A 22,141-nucleotide genomic window follows, 5' to 3' on the forward strand; every position below is an offset into this window, starting at 1 on the left:
AGCAATTCTCCTGCCTCAGCCTCTGGAGTAGCTGGATTACTGGCACCCGCCACCACGCCCAGCTAATTTTTGTATTTTTAGTAGAGATGGGGTTTTACCATGGGCCAGGTTGGTCTCAAACTCCTGAACTCATGATCCACCCACCTCGGCCTGCCAAAGTGCTAGGATTACAGGCATGAGCCACTGTGCCTGGCCTATATATCTCAATTCTATCTTCTACAAAGGGAGATTTTGTTTTGAACAAATGTGTTCTGTCTCCAAATTCTCTAAATTTTTCCATCATTTTTTTTTTTTTGAGATAGGGTCTTGTTCTGTCACCTAGATGGGGGTGCAATGGCACAATCTCAGCTCATGGTAGCCTCAACCTCCCAGGTTCAAACAATATTCATGTCTTAGCCTCCAGAGTAGTTGGGATAACAGGCATGTGCCACCATATACGGCTAATATTTATATTTTTAGTAGAGACAGGGTTTCGCCATGTTAACCAGGCTGGTCTCGAAATCCAGGCCTCACGTGATCCATCTGCCTTGGCCTCCCAAAGTGTTGGGATTACAGGAATGAGCCACTGTGCCTGTCATTCCAGCATACTGTTATTACGTTATTTTACTAGACACTGTGGCTTTAGAAGATTCCCTGCATGCCTTTGCACATATGTGTCTAGTGGGAGAATGAATTTAGGGAAATTATTCGTAGGTGAAATGATTTGTTTCCATGACTTTGCTCATTAATGAAGATCTGCAGCATACAGAGCTTTGTAGTAACATGTTTAGAGAGAAAAATTATGTCATTTATTACAGTAATATTTGAATAATCTCAAATTTTTCTCATGGATTTTAAATGGCATATGATGGACAATTTTAAACATAGCCAGTCATGAAGGAAATAATGTGATGACCTCCATCTACCGCCAACTAACTTCAAGAATCATTAATAAGTACCAACTTAGGCCAATTCTGCTTTTTCCATTTCCCTATTGCCCTCAAAGGTGGACTCATTTGAAACAATCTGCAGGCAGTATTTCCTTAAATCAGTAAATATTTTAGTATGATTCTCTGAGAATACAAGGACTTAGAGAAACACATCGTTTAGTATCTATCACACATAATACAAGCAATAGTAATTTTTTAAAATGTCATCAGCTGTCCAGATTTCACATTACTTTAATTATAATTTTTATACATAATTTAGCACATTGGGGCCCAAGAATGTGCACACAGTCACCTGCTGTGCATGTCTTTAAATAGCTTGTAATCCACAGGTTCCCTCCTTTCACAATTTTTCTCTGCATTTTTTATGTTGAAGAAGTTAGTGGGTTGTTCTGTAGTTTTCCACACACTGAAAAGTACCACCGGAAGTACCAAACTACTGCTGAGATAATGTCAACTCTATTTTTTATGCTAGTGTTGTTTTTATTATTTTTGATAATAAAAATAATTTTGAATAGAAATGAGCCACTAATTCTGCTATGGTCTGAATGTGTTCCTCCATAATTTGCCAAAGTAAGGGATTAGAAGGTGGGGCCTTTGGGAGGTGATTAGGTCATGATGGCGCCACCATCCTGAGTGAGGTTAGTGCCCTTAATAAAAGAAGCCCCAGAGAGCTGCCTTGATCTTCCATCATGAGTGGATGTAGTAAGAAGGTAGCATCTATGAAGCAGAGAGCCCTCACCAGACACCAAGTCTGCTGGCGTCTTGATCTTGGATTTCCTGGCCTCCAGAACTATAAGCAATAAATTTCTGCTGTTCATCAATTACCTCCTCTACGGTATTTTGTTATAGCTGCCTGAACTAAGACAAAGTCAAAGAAAATGGGATTTGAATTTCCTATTAGCTGAAGCATCTCATCTTTTAGATGAAAATCCATTTAGTCTTTTAGAGCTACTGGAGAAGACTGAGGTTGGAGATGCTGAAGTTTTAGAGTGTTTCTTAATATCTTCTCAAATGTGTCCCTACTCTGAACAATTGTCAAGCTTCCTGTGAAGGAACAATTGTCAAGAAATACACACATTTATCCCTGAACAAGAAGAACCACTATGAAATCCACTGTGAAGACTTTTTTCTTATGAGTTTATTCTTCTTTAAACTTCAATTGAAAACATGCTCGTTGAACTTCTATTATAAACAAAGCACAGACACAATTTCAACTCTGCAGGAGTTGACATTCTGGTGAAGAGCTGATGGATGGGTCAATAAGCTCAAAGCAGAATAAAGTACATACTTAATAAAAGCACTAATATTCTTCTAGGTTTGATTCTGAACACAGCATTGATTTGTTAAGCATTTTGTTGAAAGTTTATAGTGGAATAAAATGTGAGAAGGTCCAGCTTCTGTTAGCAACACAGAAATCTAAAACGTATCGCTCAAACCAATGGCTTTTACAAAACTACATGCAGATTTGCATGCATCAAAATATGAGATTTGTACTCATCACAAGAAAAATAATTTTATTCTTATAAATGACACCTATTTGCTTTTGTACACAATAGCAAAGCAAACCTGTTAAAAATGATATATATATTTAAATTTTTTTTTTTCATAATTTAAGTCCCAGAATTGTTCCTGAGATTTTTCACCTATAAATGCCTAAAGCTAGCTTTTGGCATTTACATTTAATAGAGACCTACTCTTTAGATTTTAAAAAAATGCCTTCCTATTTTACGGAAATCTCAGCCTGTAAATATATTCCTAAATAAATCATAAAATATTTAGCAAAAGAAGGATTAATAAGAGATTACATAATTGTAGTAAAATAAACATGTTTCAGTAAGAAAACAACTTAAACATTTTGCATGTATTTGTCATTAGCACACTCTATTGATAATTACATCTGGATGTGGAGTTGCAGCGTGTGAGGCAAGTCCCCAGTAGACTTTAGAGGACATCATTCCATTTGAAATTTCCACACATCACTTACCAGGAGATGGATAAACCAGTGAATCTCATTGCAGACATGAAAGCTTGCCTGTTTTCTAAGATAATAACAAGGAATCTCTACTGATGTCAGACAGCTTCAAACCCCTGAGCTGAGAGACGCACCTTCAGAAGTCCCCTGCAGACCCACATGTACTGTTGGATATACTGCTGGTCACACTTAACTGCTTTCTTCCTTATGTTCATCACTATTTTTCTTACAGCAAGCAATAAAAATAAAAACATGAAGTATTTTCTATTAATCCACAGAAAACTATGAAAGGAGAAAAAATCTATGGCCTCCATAGTTTTAGTTTAAACTAGACGTTTCGTGAAGTTTTTTAAAGAACATGGTTCATGCTGACTCACCCTGGACTAGGTGAGTCAGCATAATTAAGGTCTAAACACCAGATGATGCAGAGCTTTTTCTAAGAATAAAATTGGCCAACTTTTAAAAGTTTCTGAAGCGTTTCCATTTGCAACAGTAATGGGTAGCTATTCATCATTTCTTAATCATGTACAAGAGTAACTGACATGAGAACCTCTGTTTAATCGTGTTTAATCTCACAATTCTGTAAGTCTATTAATCTGATTTCACAAATAAGAAAACCAAGGTTCACTATAGGGTCTTCACCTTGGCCAAGAAATCTATGCTAGTAAAAGTCACAGATTTGTGTCTCAAACACATTCTATTTAATTGTTTATCCTACCACACTACCCGCCTTAAGTAAACAAAGCTAAACAAATTACATAATGATGAAAAATTGCTCCCGAATGCTATGGAGTCGTAATTCTTCCTGTACTACAGCGTAGCTTGGTTTTTTCTCTTTTCATGTTTGCCTTCCTACAGGTTGGGTTTTTTCCCCCCCTCTCTTTGATAAGGAGAGCTGTATTTCTGCTGTCTTAACACTTAGTTTTGGGGTATATTTGATAAAACTATTCATGCAGTGCTATTAAGATGCCAAAACAATTTAATACTTTTAAAATGCCCTAAATTGTAGATGGATTAGAAACAACCCATGCCTCTCTAATGTATTTTTATGAGTTTCCAATAGTCCTATGTATGATTGTCACATGGAGATTAATCTACAAATAACAGCATGTAGCATAATAGAGCATTTTCATTCTGATATTTGGCCAAGGTTTTTGAAAGTCTTTGCCTTATTTCAAATATTCATGTCTCCTTTCTCTCTGACCTAGTTGAAATAGCATTTCCATTAGCACAACTCAGTTCTGCATTTTGCATTGCCTTTTAAAACAGGTGATTCTGTTTTCAATGTGTGACTACTCCAGTTGTTAACAATGCCACATAAAATGGTTAATATATAATAAACCAGATATACTAATTTCAAAACATGAGAATACTTATTTTAATTCCATATTTGTAAGTAGTTATACTGTCTTTACAGAATTAAAGAAAGCTTTAGTTTTTTTTTTTTTTTTTAACTTGTAATAGTTGCACTTTATTCCATATGCGGGGAATGTACCATAATCTCTTTTAACAAATTACTAATAGATATATTGCATCTATGTATGTATGTGTGTGAGAGTGTGTGTGTGTGTGTGTGTGTGTGTGTGTGTGTTTTAGAGACAGGGTCTTGTGTTGTCACCTGGGCTGGAGAACAGTGGCATGATCACAGCTCACTGCAGTCTTGAATTCCAGGGCTCAGGTGATTCCCCAGCCTTAACCTTCCAAGTACCTGGGACTACAGGCGTGTGCCACCACACCTGGCTAGGTTTTTATTTTTTAAATTTTTTTATAGAGATGGATTTACAACGAGCTAAAAAAGATTTACAAGAAAAAAACAAACAAGCCCATTCAAAAATGGGCGAAGGATATGAACAGATACTTTACAAAAGAAGACATACAAGAGGCCAACAAACATATGAAAGCTTTAGTTTTTAAAAAGCCATCCAAATCACACAATTTTAAAAGGAAGATTACTTACTTGTTCAAATTCATTCTTTTGAAACTCCTCAAAACCAAAAATGTCCAATATTCCAATATCCAATGTCTGCATGCTGAAACGAAACAATACACCAGGATAAATGGGCATCCTTAAAACCCCTTCATGGCCCTCTGCTCATTCTTCAGGTCAGAAGAATCCAGCCACTTAGCACATGGCTGCCAATTTGGACTAAAAATATGTAAATAATTAGAGTCTCATTTTAAAAAACCTGAAAGTTAGGCCCCCGCAAAACTGTTATTTTAATGCTTTGATTCAAACACATGCACATTTATAAAACACATCATCTTGTAAATCTGTTTAAGTTTCTAATAGATGCTGAATATTAGACCTTTGTCCGATGCATAGTTTGCAAACATTTTCTCCCATTCGGTAGGTTGTTTACTCTGTTGATAGTTTCTTTTAATAATCTCTATAACAAAATCCCATGACACAAGTTTACCTGTGTAACAAATCTGTATATGCACCCCTGAGCTTTTAAAAATTAAAAGAACACACGAATTTGAGGCCAAACACCCCAAAACCACACTGATTTCTAAATTAAAAATGTAACCCTATGTGGGTTTAATATCTACTTCTCTGAAACAGTCCTTGTGGATGTCACTTTAGGTTGGACTTCTTTTCCCTTAAGGAACCGAGCCTACACGTCAAGTGGTCCTCACTGGCTGTACCTGTGTCTTCTCAGGCTATGCAAGCAGTAAGTCAGAATTTTTTCATCACACCCAAGTATAACGTAAGGTAAAACACAATAAAATCACACACATGTTTTTTGATGGATCAGATTTACTCACTTTAAAAATTCTTCCAGGCCGGGCACGGTGGCTCACGCCTGTAATCCCAGCACTTTGGGAGGCCGAGTCTGGTGGATCATGAGGTCAAGAGATCGAGACCATCCTGGTCAACATGGTGAAACCCTGTCTCTACTAAACATACAAAAAATTAGCTGGGCATGGTGGCGTGTGCCTGTAATCCCAGCTACTCAGGAGGCTGAGGCAGGAGAATTGCCTGAACCCAGGAGGCAGAGGTTGCGGTGAGCCGAGATCGTGCCATTGCACTCCAGCCTGGGTAACAAGAGCAAAACTCCATCTCAAAAAAAAAAAAAAAAAAACTCTTCCAGAAGTAACTCTTACAAAAGAATGAAAAAAGTAGAACTTTTGGAGCATAAAGAAATCAACCTTGTTATTCAAAGTGAACTGTCACTCTTGGAAACAGAATTTACTACAGTCATAGATGATAAAAATCTCAGATGTCTGAGTGCACTTGGTGAGCAAGGAAAGATGTAAGAGGGGCCTGAGTCAGTGGCAGCCGCTCTAGCAACAGTGATCAGGTAAAGAGGGTTGCGTGGAAGGCGGGGAAGGGCAGCATGGGGATGTCAGTATGAGCTTGCTTCTTGCAAAGTAAGCCCAGAGATAATTCTGGAATTTCCAGGAAAGCACGCATCCCACCTCTTCTACATCATTGATGTATAGTATGAATGGGACAACTGTTGTCTTAATTTTCTGCCAACGGGTACCCTGTTCTGTTATTATTATAGTTCTTATAGGGTCAATATCCATTAGTCTGTTGGTTGTTAAATTACTATTTCCTTGCGTTTTCCAAATTGCAGAACCAAACTGGCAAACACCTCAGTCTTTGCACTGTATTTTGTTTTTCATATGTAGTACATAATTATAATCCATGAGGGTTTATAATACATCGCTTTGATGACCATGGTTTTCCTCTGAAAATGTAGTCATAATTCTATAAAATCCTGCCTGTAAGATTTGTTGTTATATAAAGTAGACTATAAGCTTCATAAGTAGGAGGGAGAGAATTTTTTAAAAGCCTTCATACAAATTTCAGATGTTAAAGAATATAATACAGTGAGAGAAAAAGGAATCATTCAATATATTTTCCTCATTGACTTAGTTTATTAGAAGAAATAATAAAAAGAGCTTTATAACTCATAGTGTGTCCAAATAAACTCTACATGGAGTAGTTAAATGTCAGAACAAGACACTAAAATGGTATAAGAAAACAAATATGAGTTTTTCTTTATGATTTCAGTTTTGGGAAAACTCAAATGTTTAAAATTATTCAATGCTTTTGCAACTATTAAACTACTTTGCAGGATGAGTAATATAAATAAAATGGTTTCCATTAGAGGTAAGTGTTACGTAAAGATGTATTGTGTCATTCGTTTCAATAGATTTTGTTCAATCTACTGCTGTATCTCTCCAGCTTTCCGTTCACCATCCAGCATCCAATCATCCTTCTCTCCATCCTGCTCTCCTTACGATACAAATAGATGTTTGGAGTGATGTTCATTCAGTGCTAACAATGATGCTGAGGCTTAGGGTGATTTTTTGTTTGTTTGTTTTGGTTCTGTGCGTGTGTATTTGTCTGTGTGATGAGCTGCATCGTTTTTCTTAAAGCAGTTTAGTGATAAAGTATGTCAGACCTCGGATTTGTTCAGTCTTGGGGTAGGTTCACATGCTTTTCTGGTTGGTTAACTTTAGACAAGCTACTTAAATATTTTGAGCCGGAGTTTCGTCATGTATACAAATAGGAGATCAAGTAAAATTTGTCCACCTAGATCATTGCTAGAATTAGAGACGATCTAAAGTTCTAAAACAATAGTTGTTATATAGCGTTTCCAAAAAGTTGCCTCTTTTTTTAAAAAGCAGTTTTTAAAAATATCAATCTTATTAAAATTATAAAAAACATATACTATGAAAAAATTAGAATGGGAAAGATATTTTCCTATATACTTTTTCTGAAAGTTTAAATCGGTAGAGACTTCCTCAAAAACGATTTTGTTATAAAGCTTTGCAAGGTTCATATCATTTGAACCAGAACTTCCACATATAGGAACCTATTCCAAGATGATGATCAGAAATGCTTTTAAAGACTTATAAAGGATGTTCATTGTTATCTTAATTACTACAACTATGATAAGGAAAAAACCCCACACTAAAAACACAATTAACTAAATAGCATGCACCTTATGATAAATTAAGAAAGCAATATATAAATTCTGTATAAATAATAACCACAATTATATATCCAGAAGACCTAGAAGAAGTAGGGTGAGCCTTGAAAGAGGAAACAGAGAAATTGCTTTGCTTACTTCTTTTAACTATTCCCCATTTTCTAAGGTTTCTATATTGAAACATTTATTTTTATAACTAGTAAATATTTCATTGATGTGTATATAAAGGTAACATGAAAACAGAGGAAATGTTCATGAACGTTAATCCCAAAACAAAAGCCAGAAACAAAATCTATGCCTTTAGTATACTTAAAGTATAATTTGAGCTATATTAAAAAATAAACCTAAGACATAGGAAAAATAAAGTCTATGTTAATAGTGCATGTAATAAGATGGTAGACCTGGAGGTGATTTCTCAATTTCCTAAATGTTCTATACTATTATAAGAATATATATCTTTAACCTTAAAAAATATATATTTGGGCATTTTCTAATTTTGTAGAGAAAGGTGACGCCAATAACTCTAAGGGCAGAGAGGGGAAACTAGGGCCCAGTCGTGGTAGGAGAAAAGCGTCTGGTTCTGCCAGTGACAGTAGATGCCGCTGGTGCACGGGTGACTTCAGGACTCAGGAGTCTGGGGTCTCCTAAGGCCAGGTGCTGTCCCAAGCAGGGATGCCTCTCTGTCCACTGACATCAGTGTCCCTATGTCAGGCTCTCAGGTCCAGTTACCCTCTTTGGTTTCCAGTTGACCTTGGCAGCAGAGACCCTATAATCACGGCATATCGTTTTGATAGAATTTAGGGAAAAGAGCAACAGAAACCAGTAACCACCTGTCAGTTCATACATACCTCCCTTCCTCACAAGGATGGCAAATTGCATCAACACACAGAGAAGAGATACTTGGCCACTGGCATGTGTGGGTGAGCAAAAAACATTAAAGAAGGGTTCCATATGGGGGAAAGTGAATTATTAACTAGTAATTTAGAGTGGCAGATATTTGATTGGAAGGGTATTCCTCTTAAATAATTTTTTTCACATTTCATAGATACTCCAAACATATTTTTTTTTTAAAAAAAAAGAAAATTCCGTTGTCAGGAGAAAATTAAAAATGCAAGTTTAAAGCATTTTAAGAACTACTTTTACAATTACTGACAGACATAACATGTTCATTTAAAATAATTTATTTCATCATTTATGACTGAAATATGTGTCTGTTACTGCAATAGTAACCTTGGCAGGATACTAAGAAAAACTTTGAGCCAGCAAAACGCCGGTACCATGTAGCAGCCCGCGTGACTGTCTTCTCTTCATTGATACCTGACTCCTATTCCACAGGCATTTATCTTAACATTCAATTTCTGACAAGGCGGAGCAGAGAGGTCATGTGATCCAGCCAAGACTCTACCCTATAGGCAAAGTTTACATATGAATTAGATGATCTGTTTCAGTTCAAATTCTGCCTTAGAATTCTCCTGAGAGCTTCCCTGATAGTTAACAAAACTGTCAGCTTGCATTGACATATTAGAAAAATGCAACACCCTTTATATCAGACAAAATATTAAATGCCAAGACATCAGTCTGGTTTTCATGTTGCCTTTCATGAATACAGGTGTAGGGTGGAGAAAGGACTGCATTAAAGAGAATGTCTATCTTAGAACACGGGCAAACTGACTCCATCCAATCAGAACAAGCTGATGGCGTGTACAAGTCAGCCTTTGTCCTCAATCATCCTCAGGCAAGGAGGTTCCCTAGAGACTTATCCAAGTAGTCAGTTTAGGAAGTAGCTTAACCCTGCTTGGCACAAAACCCTTAGACTGAGTTAGATCAGTAGGACTGCAGATGGGGTAAGAATGAAATATAAACACATTCCAGACGTGAGCAATCTTGTCCAGACTTACTGCCCTTGGGATCAGCTGCTAGTACATAGAGGCTAGTGGTGGAAAGTCCCTGGGGACGCCGAGCTATGCTATGGCATTCACCAACTGCACCGTCAATATGCTGATTTGTTCATTTACAATATGTTTTGTTTTCCTTAACTGGCACCATGCCTCACTGTGGAGGTGAACCCTGCTTACACCTTAGCTTATTTCAATCTCTCAGGGTTTTGTTTTAGTCTATGAGAGAAACTTGGGAAGAAGTGGGACTTTTCTCTTTTTTTCTTTGAAGAAAGTACCTGAGGCTTCTCACTTTCTGAAACCATGCCAGAAATGATGGGAAGCCTTTGCAATTCTGACAGTTGAGCTGGAAGCTGAGAGTAACCAAAGCGGCCGTCTGGCCTTCTCTATCCTTTATGGTATCGTACAAACTAACATCTTCCTAGATGCGGTCATTCCCTGCACCTTTCCCCACAGCAAATATATACTAGGAAGTACAGAACGGCTGACACCTTGCAAGGAAGACTGCAGTTGATTAGACATAGAAAAAATCTGGATTTCAGGTGAACACTGGAGTCCCGTGCACAAAGCACTATTATGAGCATTTAAAATGCTTGGCCTCATTTAATCCTAACAATCACTTAGGAGTTAAATACTAGAATGACTCCCATTGCGGACAGAATACCGAGATACAGAATGGTGAAGTAAGCTTCCCCAAAACACAGATGAGTAGTAGATAGGCCAAGGATGTGAACTTGGCATCTAGCTGAAGAACCTGTGCCTGTAAGATCTATGAAGCACTGCAGACAACTATTTCCAACTGCTGGTCACACACGCAAGCCTAATTTTGATCTCCTTAGAAACCAGGAAGGGTGCTGTCTGCATATGGGATAAGAGAATGAGCAGTTCATCAATAACTGTAGAACATACATAGTAACGGATCACTTCTATCCTTCACATTAGTGAAAGCCACATTCGCACTTTAAAAGCATGAATACTATCTTTTTTTTTTTTTTTTTTGAGACAGAGTTCCACTCTTGTTGCCCAGGCCAGAGTGCAGTGGCATGATCTCAGCTCACCACAACCTCCACCTCCCAGGTTCAAGAGATTCTCCTGCCTCAGCCTCCCGAGTATCTGGGATTACAGGCATGTGCATCAGGCCTGGCTAAATTTGTATTTTTAGTAGAGACGGCTTTCTCCATGTTGGTCAGGCTGGTCTCAAACTCCTGACCTCAAGTGATCAGCCTACCTCAGCCTCCCAAAGTGCTGATATTACAGGCATGAGCCACCGTGCCCTGCTGAATACTTAGTATCTTAATAAATACGTGTTCTTATGCATTTTATGCTGCATTTATAATAATGATATATATGTCTGTTTGTTGCAAAAAGCATCTTTAGAAACAAGAATCAAGTCAATCTACAACACAATTTAATTACTTTTCAGAAACAATAAATAATATTTATGTTGCTTCTACATGTCTGCTCTGAAACAACTCTCATTTCAGAATAATGGTAGACTTAGTAAATAAGACGCCAGTAGTCCACAAGTATTCCGCAATTGTTAAAAAGCATGGTTATGAAGCACAGACAGGAACGTGGATAAACAGTTATCACAGAATAGTTTGTATCCACAAAAGAGCCAGAAACAAAACTGTACTTATGGGATGTGGAGCATCAGGAACCCACATACATAGCTGCTGGTAGCTTGAAGCTGAAACTTGGAAAATGCTTTGACTTCATCTACAAAAGCTGAACACATGACTACTGAGTGACCCAGAAATTCCACTCATGGGCTCGTAGCCTGGAGAACAAGTATGTACATTCATGCTAGCACATGGAGAAGAATTTTCTTTTTTTTCTTTTCTTTTCTTTCTTTCTTTTCTCTTCCTTTCTTCTTTCTTTTCTTTTGATGGAGTCTTGCTCTGTCGCCCAGGCTGGAGTGTAGTGGTGCAATCTTGGCTCACTGCAACCTCTGCGTCCCGGGTTCAAGCGATCTCCTGCCTCAGCCTCCCAAGAAGCTGGGACTGCAGGTGCACGCCACCACGCCTGGCTTTTTGTATTTTCAGAAAAGTTGGGGTTTTGCCATGTTGGACAGGCTGTTCTTGAACTCCTGGCCTCAAGAAATTCACCTGCGTTGGCCCCCCAAAGTGCTAGGATTACCTGTGTGAGTCACCGCACCCGGCCGGGGCTGCTTTATTTCTAGTGGTCAAAACTGGAAACAACACAAGTGTCATCAATAGTAAAATAAATAACTGAATCCTATGTAGAGGTATGTCCAGACATGTTTTTACAAAATAACATTATACGGGAATACAATAAGAATGAATTACCACCATACTCAATTTCAATCTGCGTCTCACATGGAAAATATAGAGCAAAAGGAGACAGACATTTGAAAAGTGCAGGGAGGCGCCCTCTGGAGTGTTGGGTTGATTCTACATCTTAGTCTTCTAATTATTTTTTTTATTTTTGAGACAGAGTCTTGCTCTGTGGCCCAGGCTGGAGTGCAGCGGTGTGATTTCAGCTCACTGCAACCTCTGTCTCCTGGTTCAAGTAATTGTCTTGCCTTAGCCTCCCTAGTAGCTGGGACTACAGGCATGCACTGCCATGGGTTTTTTTTTTAGTAGAGACGGGGTTTCACTATGTTGGCCAGGAGAGTATCAAACTCCTGACCTCGTGATCTGCCTGCCTTGGCCCCCCAAAGTGTCGGGATTACAGGTATCAGTCACCATCCTGGACTACACCTTAGTTTTTATGGAGGTTACATGTTCATGTTACATATATAAAAATACATTGAACTGTACACACAACGTGTGCACTTCAGCTATGTTCTACCTTGATATGCTTTGGCTGTGTTCCCACTCAAATCTCATCTTGAATTGTAGCTCCCATAATCCCCACGAGTCATGGGAGGGACGCTGGGGTAGGTAATTGAATCATGGGGGCAGGTGTTTCTCATGCCAGTCTCATGATAGTGAATAAGTCTCAGGAGATCGGACGGTGTTATAAAGGGCGGTTCCTCTGCACATGTTCTCTCACCTGCTGCCATGTAAGTGCTTTTGCTTCTCCTTTGCCTTCCGCCGTGATCGTGAGGCCTCCCCAGCCATGTGGAACTGTGAGTTCATTAAACCTCTTTTTCTTTTTCTTTTTCTTTTCTTTTCTTTCTTTTTTTTTTTTTTTTTTTGAGATGGAGTTTCGCTCTTGTTACCCAGGCTGGAGTGCAATGGTGCAATCTCAGCTCACCGCAACCTCCGCCTCCTGGGTTCAGGCAATTCTCCTGCCTCTGCCTCCTGAGTAGCTGGGATTACAGGCACGCACCACCATGCCCAGCTAATTTTTTGTATTTTTAGTAGAGATGGGGTTTCACCATGTTGACCAGGATGGTCTCGATCTCTTGACCTCGTGATCCACCCGCCTTGGCCTCCCAAAGTGCTGGGATTACAAGCATGAGCCACCGCACCCGGCCTAAATCTCTTTTTCTATATAAATTACCCAGTCTCGGGTAGGTCTTTATTAGCAGCATGAGAACAGACTAATACATATCTCAATAAAACAATAAAAAACAAACAAACGAACAAAATGTATGCTCATGTGGATCACAACTATGCACCATGATAGAGATTATTAGGTAAATATTTGTTAAATCAGAAGCACTTAAATGCATATTTATTTTGGCATTGCCAAGCCAAATATAATGTTAGAATAGTGAAATTATAGTCAACTCTGGCTACTACAAGAGGCTCAACCATCAATTATTAGTATAAAGATATCAGCAGGGAAGTCAATCACAGGCAAGACGTTTGAGTGGACAAGAACTTCAGGAAGAACTGAAATACAATCTTCATGAAGTTAAATATACTGATCTCAGTATTTCTCCCACTAATGTTCTCCTTATGGTTGTTATATCCTCCCTATGTCTGCTGACGCTCTCGTCAGCTACACACTGCTCTGCAAGGCGAAGAGCCGTTTCTTAGGGATATCTTCAGAATAATGACTTTACTCCCTCCAACGAAAATGATAAATAGTTTCTTGTGTTCGAGCAGTGATCTGGATGTGAGTCAGCGAGACAAACTAGAGGGAAGCTGCTCGCTGCTGATGTACGTTGTCAAGGAGGGACGGATTTCCTGACCATGAACATCAACTACAGACGCACAGCTTGGGTAAAAGCTTTAAAACACCCCAACAACGATAACACGTGAAGTCAGCTACGTGTGATTTACACTTGCTATCTCAAAGTCAGCGGCCAACTACATTATTCTGCATCCCATACAATAAGAGAGTGGTTATATCTATGTTCTAAAACAATGAGTCTGCATCATGTATTTAGGCTATCTTTTGTAAAATGGTGAAGTCAAAATGAAAACCTGTATGAAGACGCAGGAATTCTGCAGCTTATTTGTCTTTTCAAGGAAATATTAATGTCCATATTATATCATGAGAGGCTTCTCCTTTCCTTTCTGCCTGTGTCAGTTTGCAGATGACTGTGGGAAAACGTTCAGCCTCAGGACTCAGGACTTGGAATCAGGTTAGCCCAGTGATATTTGAGAGATCTCATGCCACAGAAGGATCCAAGCACATCAACAGAGGGATGGGTTTGAAGGAGACTGAGCCTGAGGTGTATCTGAAGTTTATGTTTTGGCTTTTGACAAACCTGAGGTACACAGAGAAGATGGTGAGTTAGAGAACATGAACAGGGGCTGTCACAGAGCGCTCAGGAAAATTGCAGGGAAATGCAAAAAGCATGAAACCCAAGTACACGTGTCTAGTTTAGTGGCTAGCAATTCAAGAAGACAGAGACAAAGTTGGGACCCCAGCAGGAGTAATCCAGATAGGTGCAGTGGAAGACTTCTGTGATTGTCAAAGAAAAGGTTCGATTACCAATCACTGAAAAGAGAGCTTTCCCTATGTCTGAATCCCCTGTGTGAATGATTGAACAAGTTCTACCAGGTACATGCTTCCCTGCAAAAGAAAGCCAGCCATGGCAAATGTATATGGATGGTGACGTCAGGAAAGGCATGAATCTAGGCTCTCCCCAGAGTTCTAGCGCTTCTCTGGGACTTGGACTTGTTAAGGTAGATGCAGTGGGAGAGGTAAGCTATTCCAGGCCATGGGTATGAGGATTTACAACGTGAGCTTCTGATTTGCAGCCTTCAAAATTCACCCATTAATAGTGGCCCTACCAGTTCTCCTAAGAACACAGGATCCATGGAATTGGATGCATTTATAACATAATTTGGGTTGGAGGAAGCCAATTCAGAGGTCACCCATTAAGGTATACAGTAGTGAAATTCATTTTCAGAAAGAAAGTTTTGTGATAGAGCAGGGTGAAGACTTTGTACAGCTTCTGGTAAAGCCTTATGGGTGGGTTATTGAGCTCCATGAATATTTTAGAAGCATTCATAGAACAACTAGCTCTCCTCAGGGGTGAAAACCTTTTGAGGCTGATTAATTCTATTTTGCCTTTTCCTGATGTTAGATCAGTGTAGTAAGGGTGCTATAGGTAGTTGGGTCAACTTTTACTAATGAGAGGTGAGAGAGGAGTCAACATAACTATTTTGCAAATGGGAAGAGAAGCCTATGGACACTTCCTCACAATTTCAATCAGTCAATTAGAAAGTACTGTAAAGCCTCATGGTCCCTTCAGTGTTAACAATTGGAACGTAAGACACAGAACCTGTCCTCAGGCAGCGTTCAGTCTACTTGGAGAGCGACAAGCTGGGAGAGGTCATCTTCACCTTTAGTAATACTGAATTGCTTGCCTGCTTCCACTTGGAGAAATCGGCAGTCTACTAAGGCACATAGCATTTCGGGTTCCAATGATCCTAAATGTTTTTAAATAGGCCATTGAAGAGTTTTTCAAATGTGTCCTCAGTTCTATGGTCAACTAAAGCTGGCTACTCTTTACCTTACATTCAAAGCTTTTCAGTCCATTGGACTTTGTACTGTTTCAAGAGAATGCACAACTCTTTTTTTGACAAGAGCCACTCCCTTTCTTGAATTTTAAAATGTGTTTCATGGACATCTTGGATGAATATCCCACAGGATGTTCTCTGGGAAACACTGTCTGGGGCCCAATCACTTTCTTCCTCCCGTGGTTCTCACGTAAGATTCAGATGGAGAAATGTATTGGCAAGAGAGAAGGAGGGGGACAGGAGAGAGAAATGGGAGAATGGAGAGAGGAAATCAATTGTACAGATGGTATTTGGTTCCAGAAAGACAATTTTGATTTTACTCTGCATGGCATATTTATTCTGTACTTCAAACCAATTGGAGAATTGCAATCTACCTTTCTTATTTTGATTTAGTCTTCGGCCTTGAGCTGACACATGTTATCAATAAAAAAATCCAAATGTTACTGGCAGTTGGGAGATGAATATCAATTGAAAAGGTAGTTTTTAAAAAAATTATAAATGGAAGGAAGTGTGGCACCAAATCATTCCAATTTTAGCCACCCCAATCAGAAAACTGACTGTGTCTAGGAGTGCTGTGATGTATGGATTGGTCTGATCTATCCCAAATGTATTTTAAGAGCATAGGATATTTGGGTGTTACTGACAATTTCAAACTTATCCTAACTAGGAATTATAGACTCATAGGTCTTAAGATCAAAAACAAGCCAAAGAGATATGTAGGCTAAACCTCCATCTGTAGGCAGATGGGATGTGATTATCACAATTTTAGGGATGAAGAAAATTAAGATTCACAAGACATAAATGTTTAACTAAAGATTTCATTAATGTTAAGTAGTAGGCTCAGAATAGGAATCCAGATCTTTTGCTTCCTATTACCCTTTAAAAAATTAAAACCCAGTTAAAAGATAGAATTACTGTAGATGCATATAGACAAAATTTGGAAGCTGCATGTCATTTCAACCCGTAGCTAAAGGCTACAGTAAAAAGTGCTGTTCACTTTGTTTTAACTTATCATGCTTACATTAATAGAGTTGCTTTTCTCCCTTAATTATCTCCCAGCTCAAACACTCCTTTATTTTTTATTTTGTTTTTTTTTTTAAATAAATTGTATTGTGTATGTTAAAGTATATAATATGATGCTATGTGATACACATATGTAGTAAATGGTTATTGGAGTAGAATGAATTAGTGCATCTATCACCATACATAATTATCCAAGCCCCTGCCTCATGGCAAGAGCAGGTATAATCTACTCACTGAGCAAAAACCCTGAATGCAGCACGCTGGCATTGACCATAGTCCTCATATCCGATAGGAGGTCCTTCCACTTGTTCATCCCACATACTTGCTACTTTGTATCCTTCTATCTCCATCTCCTTACGTCATTTCCTCCAGGAGCTGCTGGCTACTAAGTGTTTTACAAAGCACTTCCGGATATCTCTGCAACCTCGTACAGGTATTAAAAACTAAGAATCCTCAATCCCTAAGGTTTTGGATTTTAATGGCCCAGAAGATGACAGACCACAGGGTTTGAAAACACCGGGAAGGTGGATCATCTCAGAATCTCCAAATCACTTGTGAAATGGAGAGCTGTCTTTTCAATAATCACCTTCAAATGTACGTACAAAAAATGTGTGGTTCCAAGTAACAACTATGAACATTTAATTATATAGTGACTTGTAGCAGGTCGATGTTTCTGGATAACCAAGCACCACAAAGCTCAGAGACTTAAAACAGTAAGTAGTTATTATTGTTCATAATTGTGTGTGTCACCTTGGACCACCTGGTGGACACTATCAGGTTCAGGATGACCTAACCCATCAACTCTGCAAATGACCGGCCGAAGGCTGGAGCAACACGAGTGTCTGTCTCATCTTCCAGCCGGCCAGCCTGGCCTTACTCACATGGCAGTGACAGGGATAAAGGAAGCAGAATCACACAAGGCTTCAGGGGTGGCACACCACCATTTCTGGTGTATTCTATTGGCTAAAGCAAGTCACAAAGCCAGCTTGAATTCGAAGGGAAAGGAAAAAGAATTAACCTCTTACAAGAGAAGCATCAAACTTATACTGTACCAGGCATGGATGCAGAGACTAATAATTGGGATCATTTTTTTGCAATTTACCACAAAATACTTCTCTTTATAATGGCATTTAAGCTAGGCTTTATTTAATTCTGTTATTAGTTCATTCACCATTTCAATAAATATATACTGAGCACCTCATTTGTGAAAGCACTGTGCTGGATAGTGAAGACCCAGATACAAAGGGATAGATGACAGCCTTGCCCACAGGGGCATGCCCATATTCATATAGATTTAACTTTAATAATAACTTCATTTGAAATAAAGAAGAAATTACCTATATTTTAAAGGTTATTTAAAAACCATTTAAGCTTTAAAACTAACCTTTTTTCTTACTATTTTCAACATGGGAGGCATTTTAAGTCTGGAATACTAGGTTCATATCCCAAGCCCATCATTTCCTGGCTGTGTGACTTGGGCCATTTACTTAACCTCTCTGAGTTGCAGTTTCCTTATTTGTAAAAGGGAGACAAGAATGACTATCTCATAGCTAATGTCAATGTAAACTGAATCAACAGCTCCAAGCCTGTCTCATTTACAGGAAATATTCAAAAAATAATAACCACAATAATCGTACCTTTACAACTTCTCACACCTGCACACATAAAAATGCCAGGCTTGGAAAATGTATTTTCCATTAGACAGTATGTGAAGAGAGAAAAGTTCAAAGTATGAGGCTGACAAAAACTGAAAATGTCCTTTAGCTGCAAAGCACATCCTCCTCAATTAGAAAATTACATTTGAAAAAGGCAAACAGTGTTTAGCTAGTGGTACTGACATTTCCTTCCTGGTGTTTTTTTCAGGGACAGACAGGGCCGCAGAGAGTCAGAAAGGGACATTCTGCTCTCCTTTCTGAACGCCACTGCAGTGTTATTTATTTTGGCAGAACTGCCACTATGCTCAAATGACAGGCACAGGGAGCATAATAAACAAAGATTCGGCTAACTCTATTGAGCAGGACAGTTATCAGGGGTTGAAAAGAGGCCAAATGCATTTCCCCAGTTAGAAATGAAACGAGAGCAGGAATAGCTAACAGTGCAATGAATTTTTTCCTTTGTATAAAATATACAAGCTTTAGCCTCTGCACTCTTGGCTCAAGAAAGAGGTAGCAAAATAAAACGCTAAAAGGTTTTTATTGGCCTTATATATTGTTGCATTTCATATTCATTTTTTTATTAAAACTATGTGGCTTTCAATATTTGTAAATAACATATTAGTCATTAGCAGAAAAAAATGACCGTTTGATATTAAAAATGTCATATTCTTCTAGATCTGATGAATCTATTTCTCTATCTCCTGAAAACATGTACTTAGGGCAAAATTTATTTTGCTTATTGGGTCAATAAGCTGCACTACTCTTGAAGCAATTTATCATAGCTATCATGATTAATATTTCATTTAACCACTATTTTATCTATAGTGTATGCCTTTTTCAAAATAATGAGTGATAAATTTTTATTCATTATGTTTTATTTATTAGCTGATAATTTAAAATTATTTTTGAGTATTATAATCTGCATGATGCTTTGGTAAAACCCCAATACTTTTTTATTCCTTTAGATTCTTCTATTTGAAAATAAAGATTGTCTCATAAAATAATGAAAAAACAAATGCACTATTGCAGAGAAAAGACTTTTTAGCTCTTTAGGAAATCATTATTCATATGGGTGTTTGGGTAAGGAAATGGAGCAGAAGGGGGATTATTTAGAAAGCAGGTTTGTCTCAGATATTTGCTAAATTGTGTAGTTTTGGTTGTCATGGTAATAAGCAACATGATTTAAATAAGTCTACACAGAAATAGAAGTCACTCATACTATATTCATAAGAATCAAAGAAATCTCATTATTTAATGGTTTAAAAAAAAAAAATCCCCAGTTTGGATGAAGGACGGAAAAACGTGGTGTGTCAGATTTATTTTTCTGAAAAACCGCTTGTTATTTTATCTTTGAAAGAACATAAAGACAAAATATTTAGAACTAAACAACAAAGGAAGCACTCCAGATGAAACTTCTGGAATACACTAAGAAGTATTTAGGAGATACTTTATAGACTCAGTGTAAAAACATCATTGGAAACTATGAAACATTCAGCTCATGAATTCAGGAAAAAAAAAAAAACACCCAAAAAGACATAATCCAAAGAAAGGAAAAAGAAGGATATAATAAAACTACAGAAAATATGTTTTTGAAGTTTCATAAATTAGTTAAAATGACATAAACATGAAAATGACAACAAAACAAAAATATGATCCTTGAAAATAATTCTTATAGGCAGATTCTTGAGAAAGAATTAGCAATATTGGGGACAATGCATAAACAAACTATAGGAATATAAATGTTGACAAACTACAGTTGAAATAGAGTCTAAAAGATTACTAAACAAAGCTAGCTATGATTTAGCTCGTGAATAAATTAAAAGTATCAAAGTGGATGAAATTCCAGAAAATATGTGTGACTCAAAAAAGAAAGAAAATAATTTGAAACGTAATATACATTTTAAAATAATCAGTATCCAAAGCCAACTCTCCTTTCAAATGCTCAGAAAATTTTAGGGAGATTTCACCAGACATTAAAGAAATATATGATCTTCATTTAGTACAAACTTTTAGAGAAAAAAAAAGGAGAGAGAGAGAGAGACAGAAGAAAAGAGAAAGCTACCTAACTTTAATGTTAATTTGATAGCAAATGATTATGTAAGAAGAAAAAAAAAAATCTCATCTCACTTCTCACTAATGAAAATAAATGCAAACATAAATAAAGACTTGAACATGGAATCTAGTACATCAGGAGCAAACAGGGTTTGCACTATAAATGAAGAACGATTCAATGTCAAAAAATAAACATCAATGTAATTTGTCATATGAGAAAAGAAAAGAAGGGAATTGCTATGGTCTCCCTAATAAATAAAGAAAAACGTTAGAAAAAATTTATATCCATCCATGATCAAAAGAAAACACTGGGCAGAGCTTATTTATTGGAACTCTATGTAAATATAGTACTTAATGACAAATATTTATAGGTATTGCCATGAATTTGGAAACTAAACAATAAGATCCATTATCATCACAAATTTTCCACATGTATTGGCACTGCTAGCCAATGCAATAAAATAAGAAGAAGTAAGATACATAAAGAAAAAAAGGATAATTATGATGATTTACATAAGAAAATACTAAGCCATTTTACAGGAAATTTATTAGAACTAATAAGAAAAGTCAGCAGGATTTCTAAATATAAGATCAACGTAAGAAACTCTAGGTTCAGTATTCCAGTAAATTAATATGTAATAGAATAGAACTCATTATAGCAATACACAAAAAAGAGATTCATAGAAAAAGAAATCAAGCTGTGCAAGAAATTGATGGGAAAAAAATCAAACATTATTTAAGGAATACAATAATAAATGTTAAAATATATATCATATTTGTGGAAGAAAACAATCAATAACCCAAAAGGTATAATTTTTCTCATATTAATCTATAAATGTATTTCTAGTCAACATCTCAGAAGAATTATTTTATAGAGTCAAACTGATCATAAAATTAATATGTAAAAATAAAGACCCCAACATAACCAAAACACTTAAGAAAAATAGAACCTATAGAAGTAATTAAAGCAATATATCATTGATGCAGTTTTAGTAAAATAGCTTCAAAATCTAGAGAGGAGTAAAGAAACATTGCTAATAAACAGGGGAGGGATCATCAAATATTCAAGTAAAAATAAAAACTTTATCAATTCCTTATATACACAGTAATTTTCTTGCTGCGCTGAAAATCTAAAGGTTTTAAAAAAAAATGTGAGATGACCTTGTGGTAGGAACAGAATGTCTATGATAAGGCTAAAGCCGGAACATGGGATATGATTACATAAATCCCAATGAACATCCGTGGGCATGTGCCAGGGTACAGGGCACAATTTGCCTCACCAGAAGATGTCGACTTCGCTTACAATCAAAAAAAAGGAAATGATCGCTCTCCTTGCAATTCTGCCACTAAATATATACCTCAGGGAAAATTCTAAACATATATCTTAAGAGACAAGTATGAGGATACAGTGCTGATCGCAACTAAGAAAAAAAATGAAAGGAGACTTCAGTGTCCATCAGTAGTGAAATAGATGAGTATACCGAGATTTCTTCATCCACAGGTAGGGCAGCAGTTAAAAAGAACAAACTAGGTCTTGAGGTATCAATACAGTTAAATTTCAAAGACCATATGAAATTAGCAAAGGAAGTAGAGAATAAAATATACTGTAGGATAGCATTTCTGTAATTCTTACTCACAATTTTATATATTTGCTATGAAAAACCAGTGTCTAGAGAGATTTTAAAAATTTTGGAAGCTTACATGCATTTGATAATATTGTTGTCTCTGGGGAGGGAAGAAGAATGTAACTATATATAAAAAAACAAAAGCAACCTTGG

The 22,141-nt window shown here is 37.2% G+C and overlaps 1 protein-coding gene across 3 annotated transcripts in view; it reads right to left on the reverse strand.

Moving 5' to 3' along the window:
• The window catches only part of MYO16 (myosin XVI), a 700,871-nt gene that overhangs the window by 212,132 nt on the left and 466,598 nt on the right, over positions 1–22,141 (reverse strand). For all 3 annotated transcript variants that reach the window (XM_064361880.1, XM_064361879.1, XM_021677383.2), the window contains exon 21: positions 4,859–4,931. In XM_064361880.1, coding sequence (XP_064217950.1) covers positions 4,859–4,931 — 73 coding nt within the window. The remainder of the gene's footprint in view (positions 1–4,858; positions 4,932–22,141) is intronic.

Source organism: Aotus nancymaae, unplaced genomic scaffold (assembly GCF_030222135.1).
Source record: "Aotus nancymaae isolate 86718 unplaced genomic scaffold, 86718_ANA_hifiasm-v0.15.2.pri h1tg000044l, whole genome shotgun sequence".
Taxonomy (NCBI): domain Eukaryota; kingdom Metazoa; phylum Chordata; class Mammalia; order Primates; family Aotidae; genus Aotus; species Aotus nancymaae.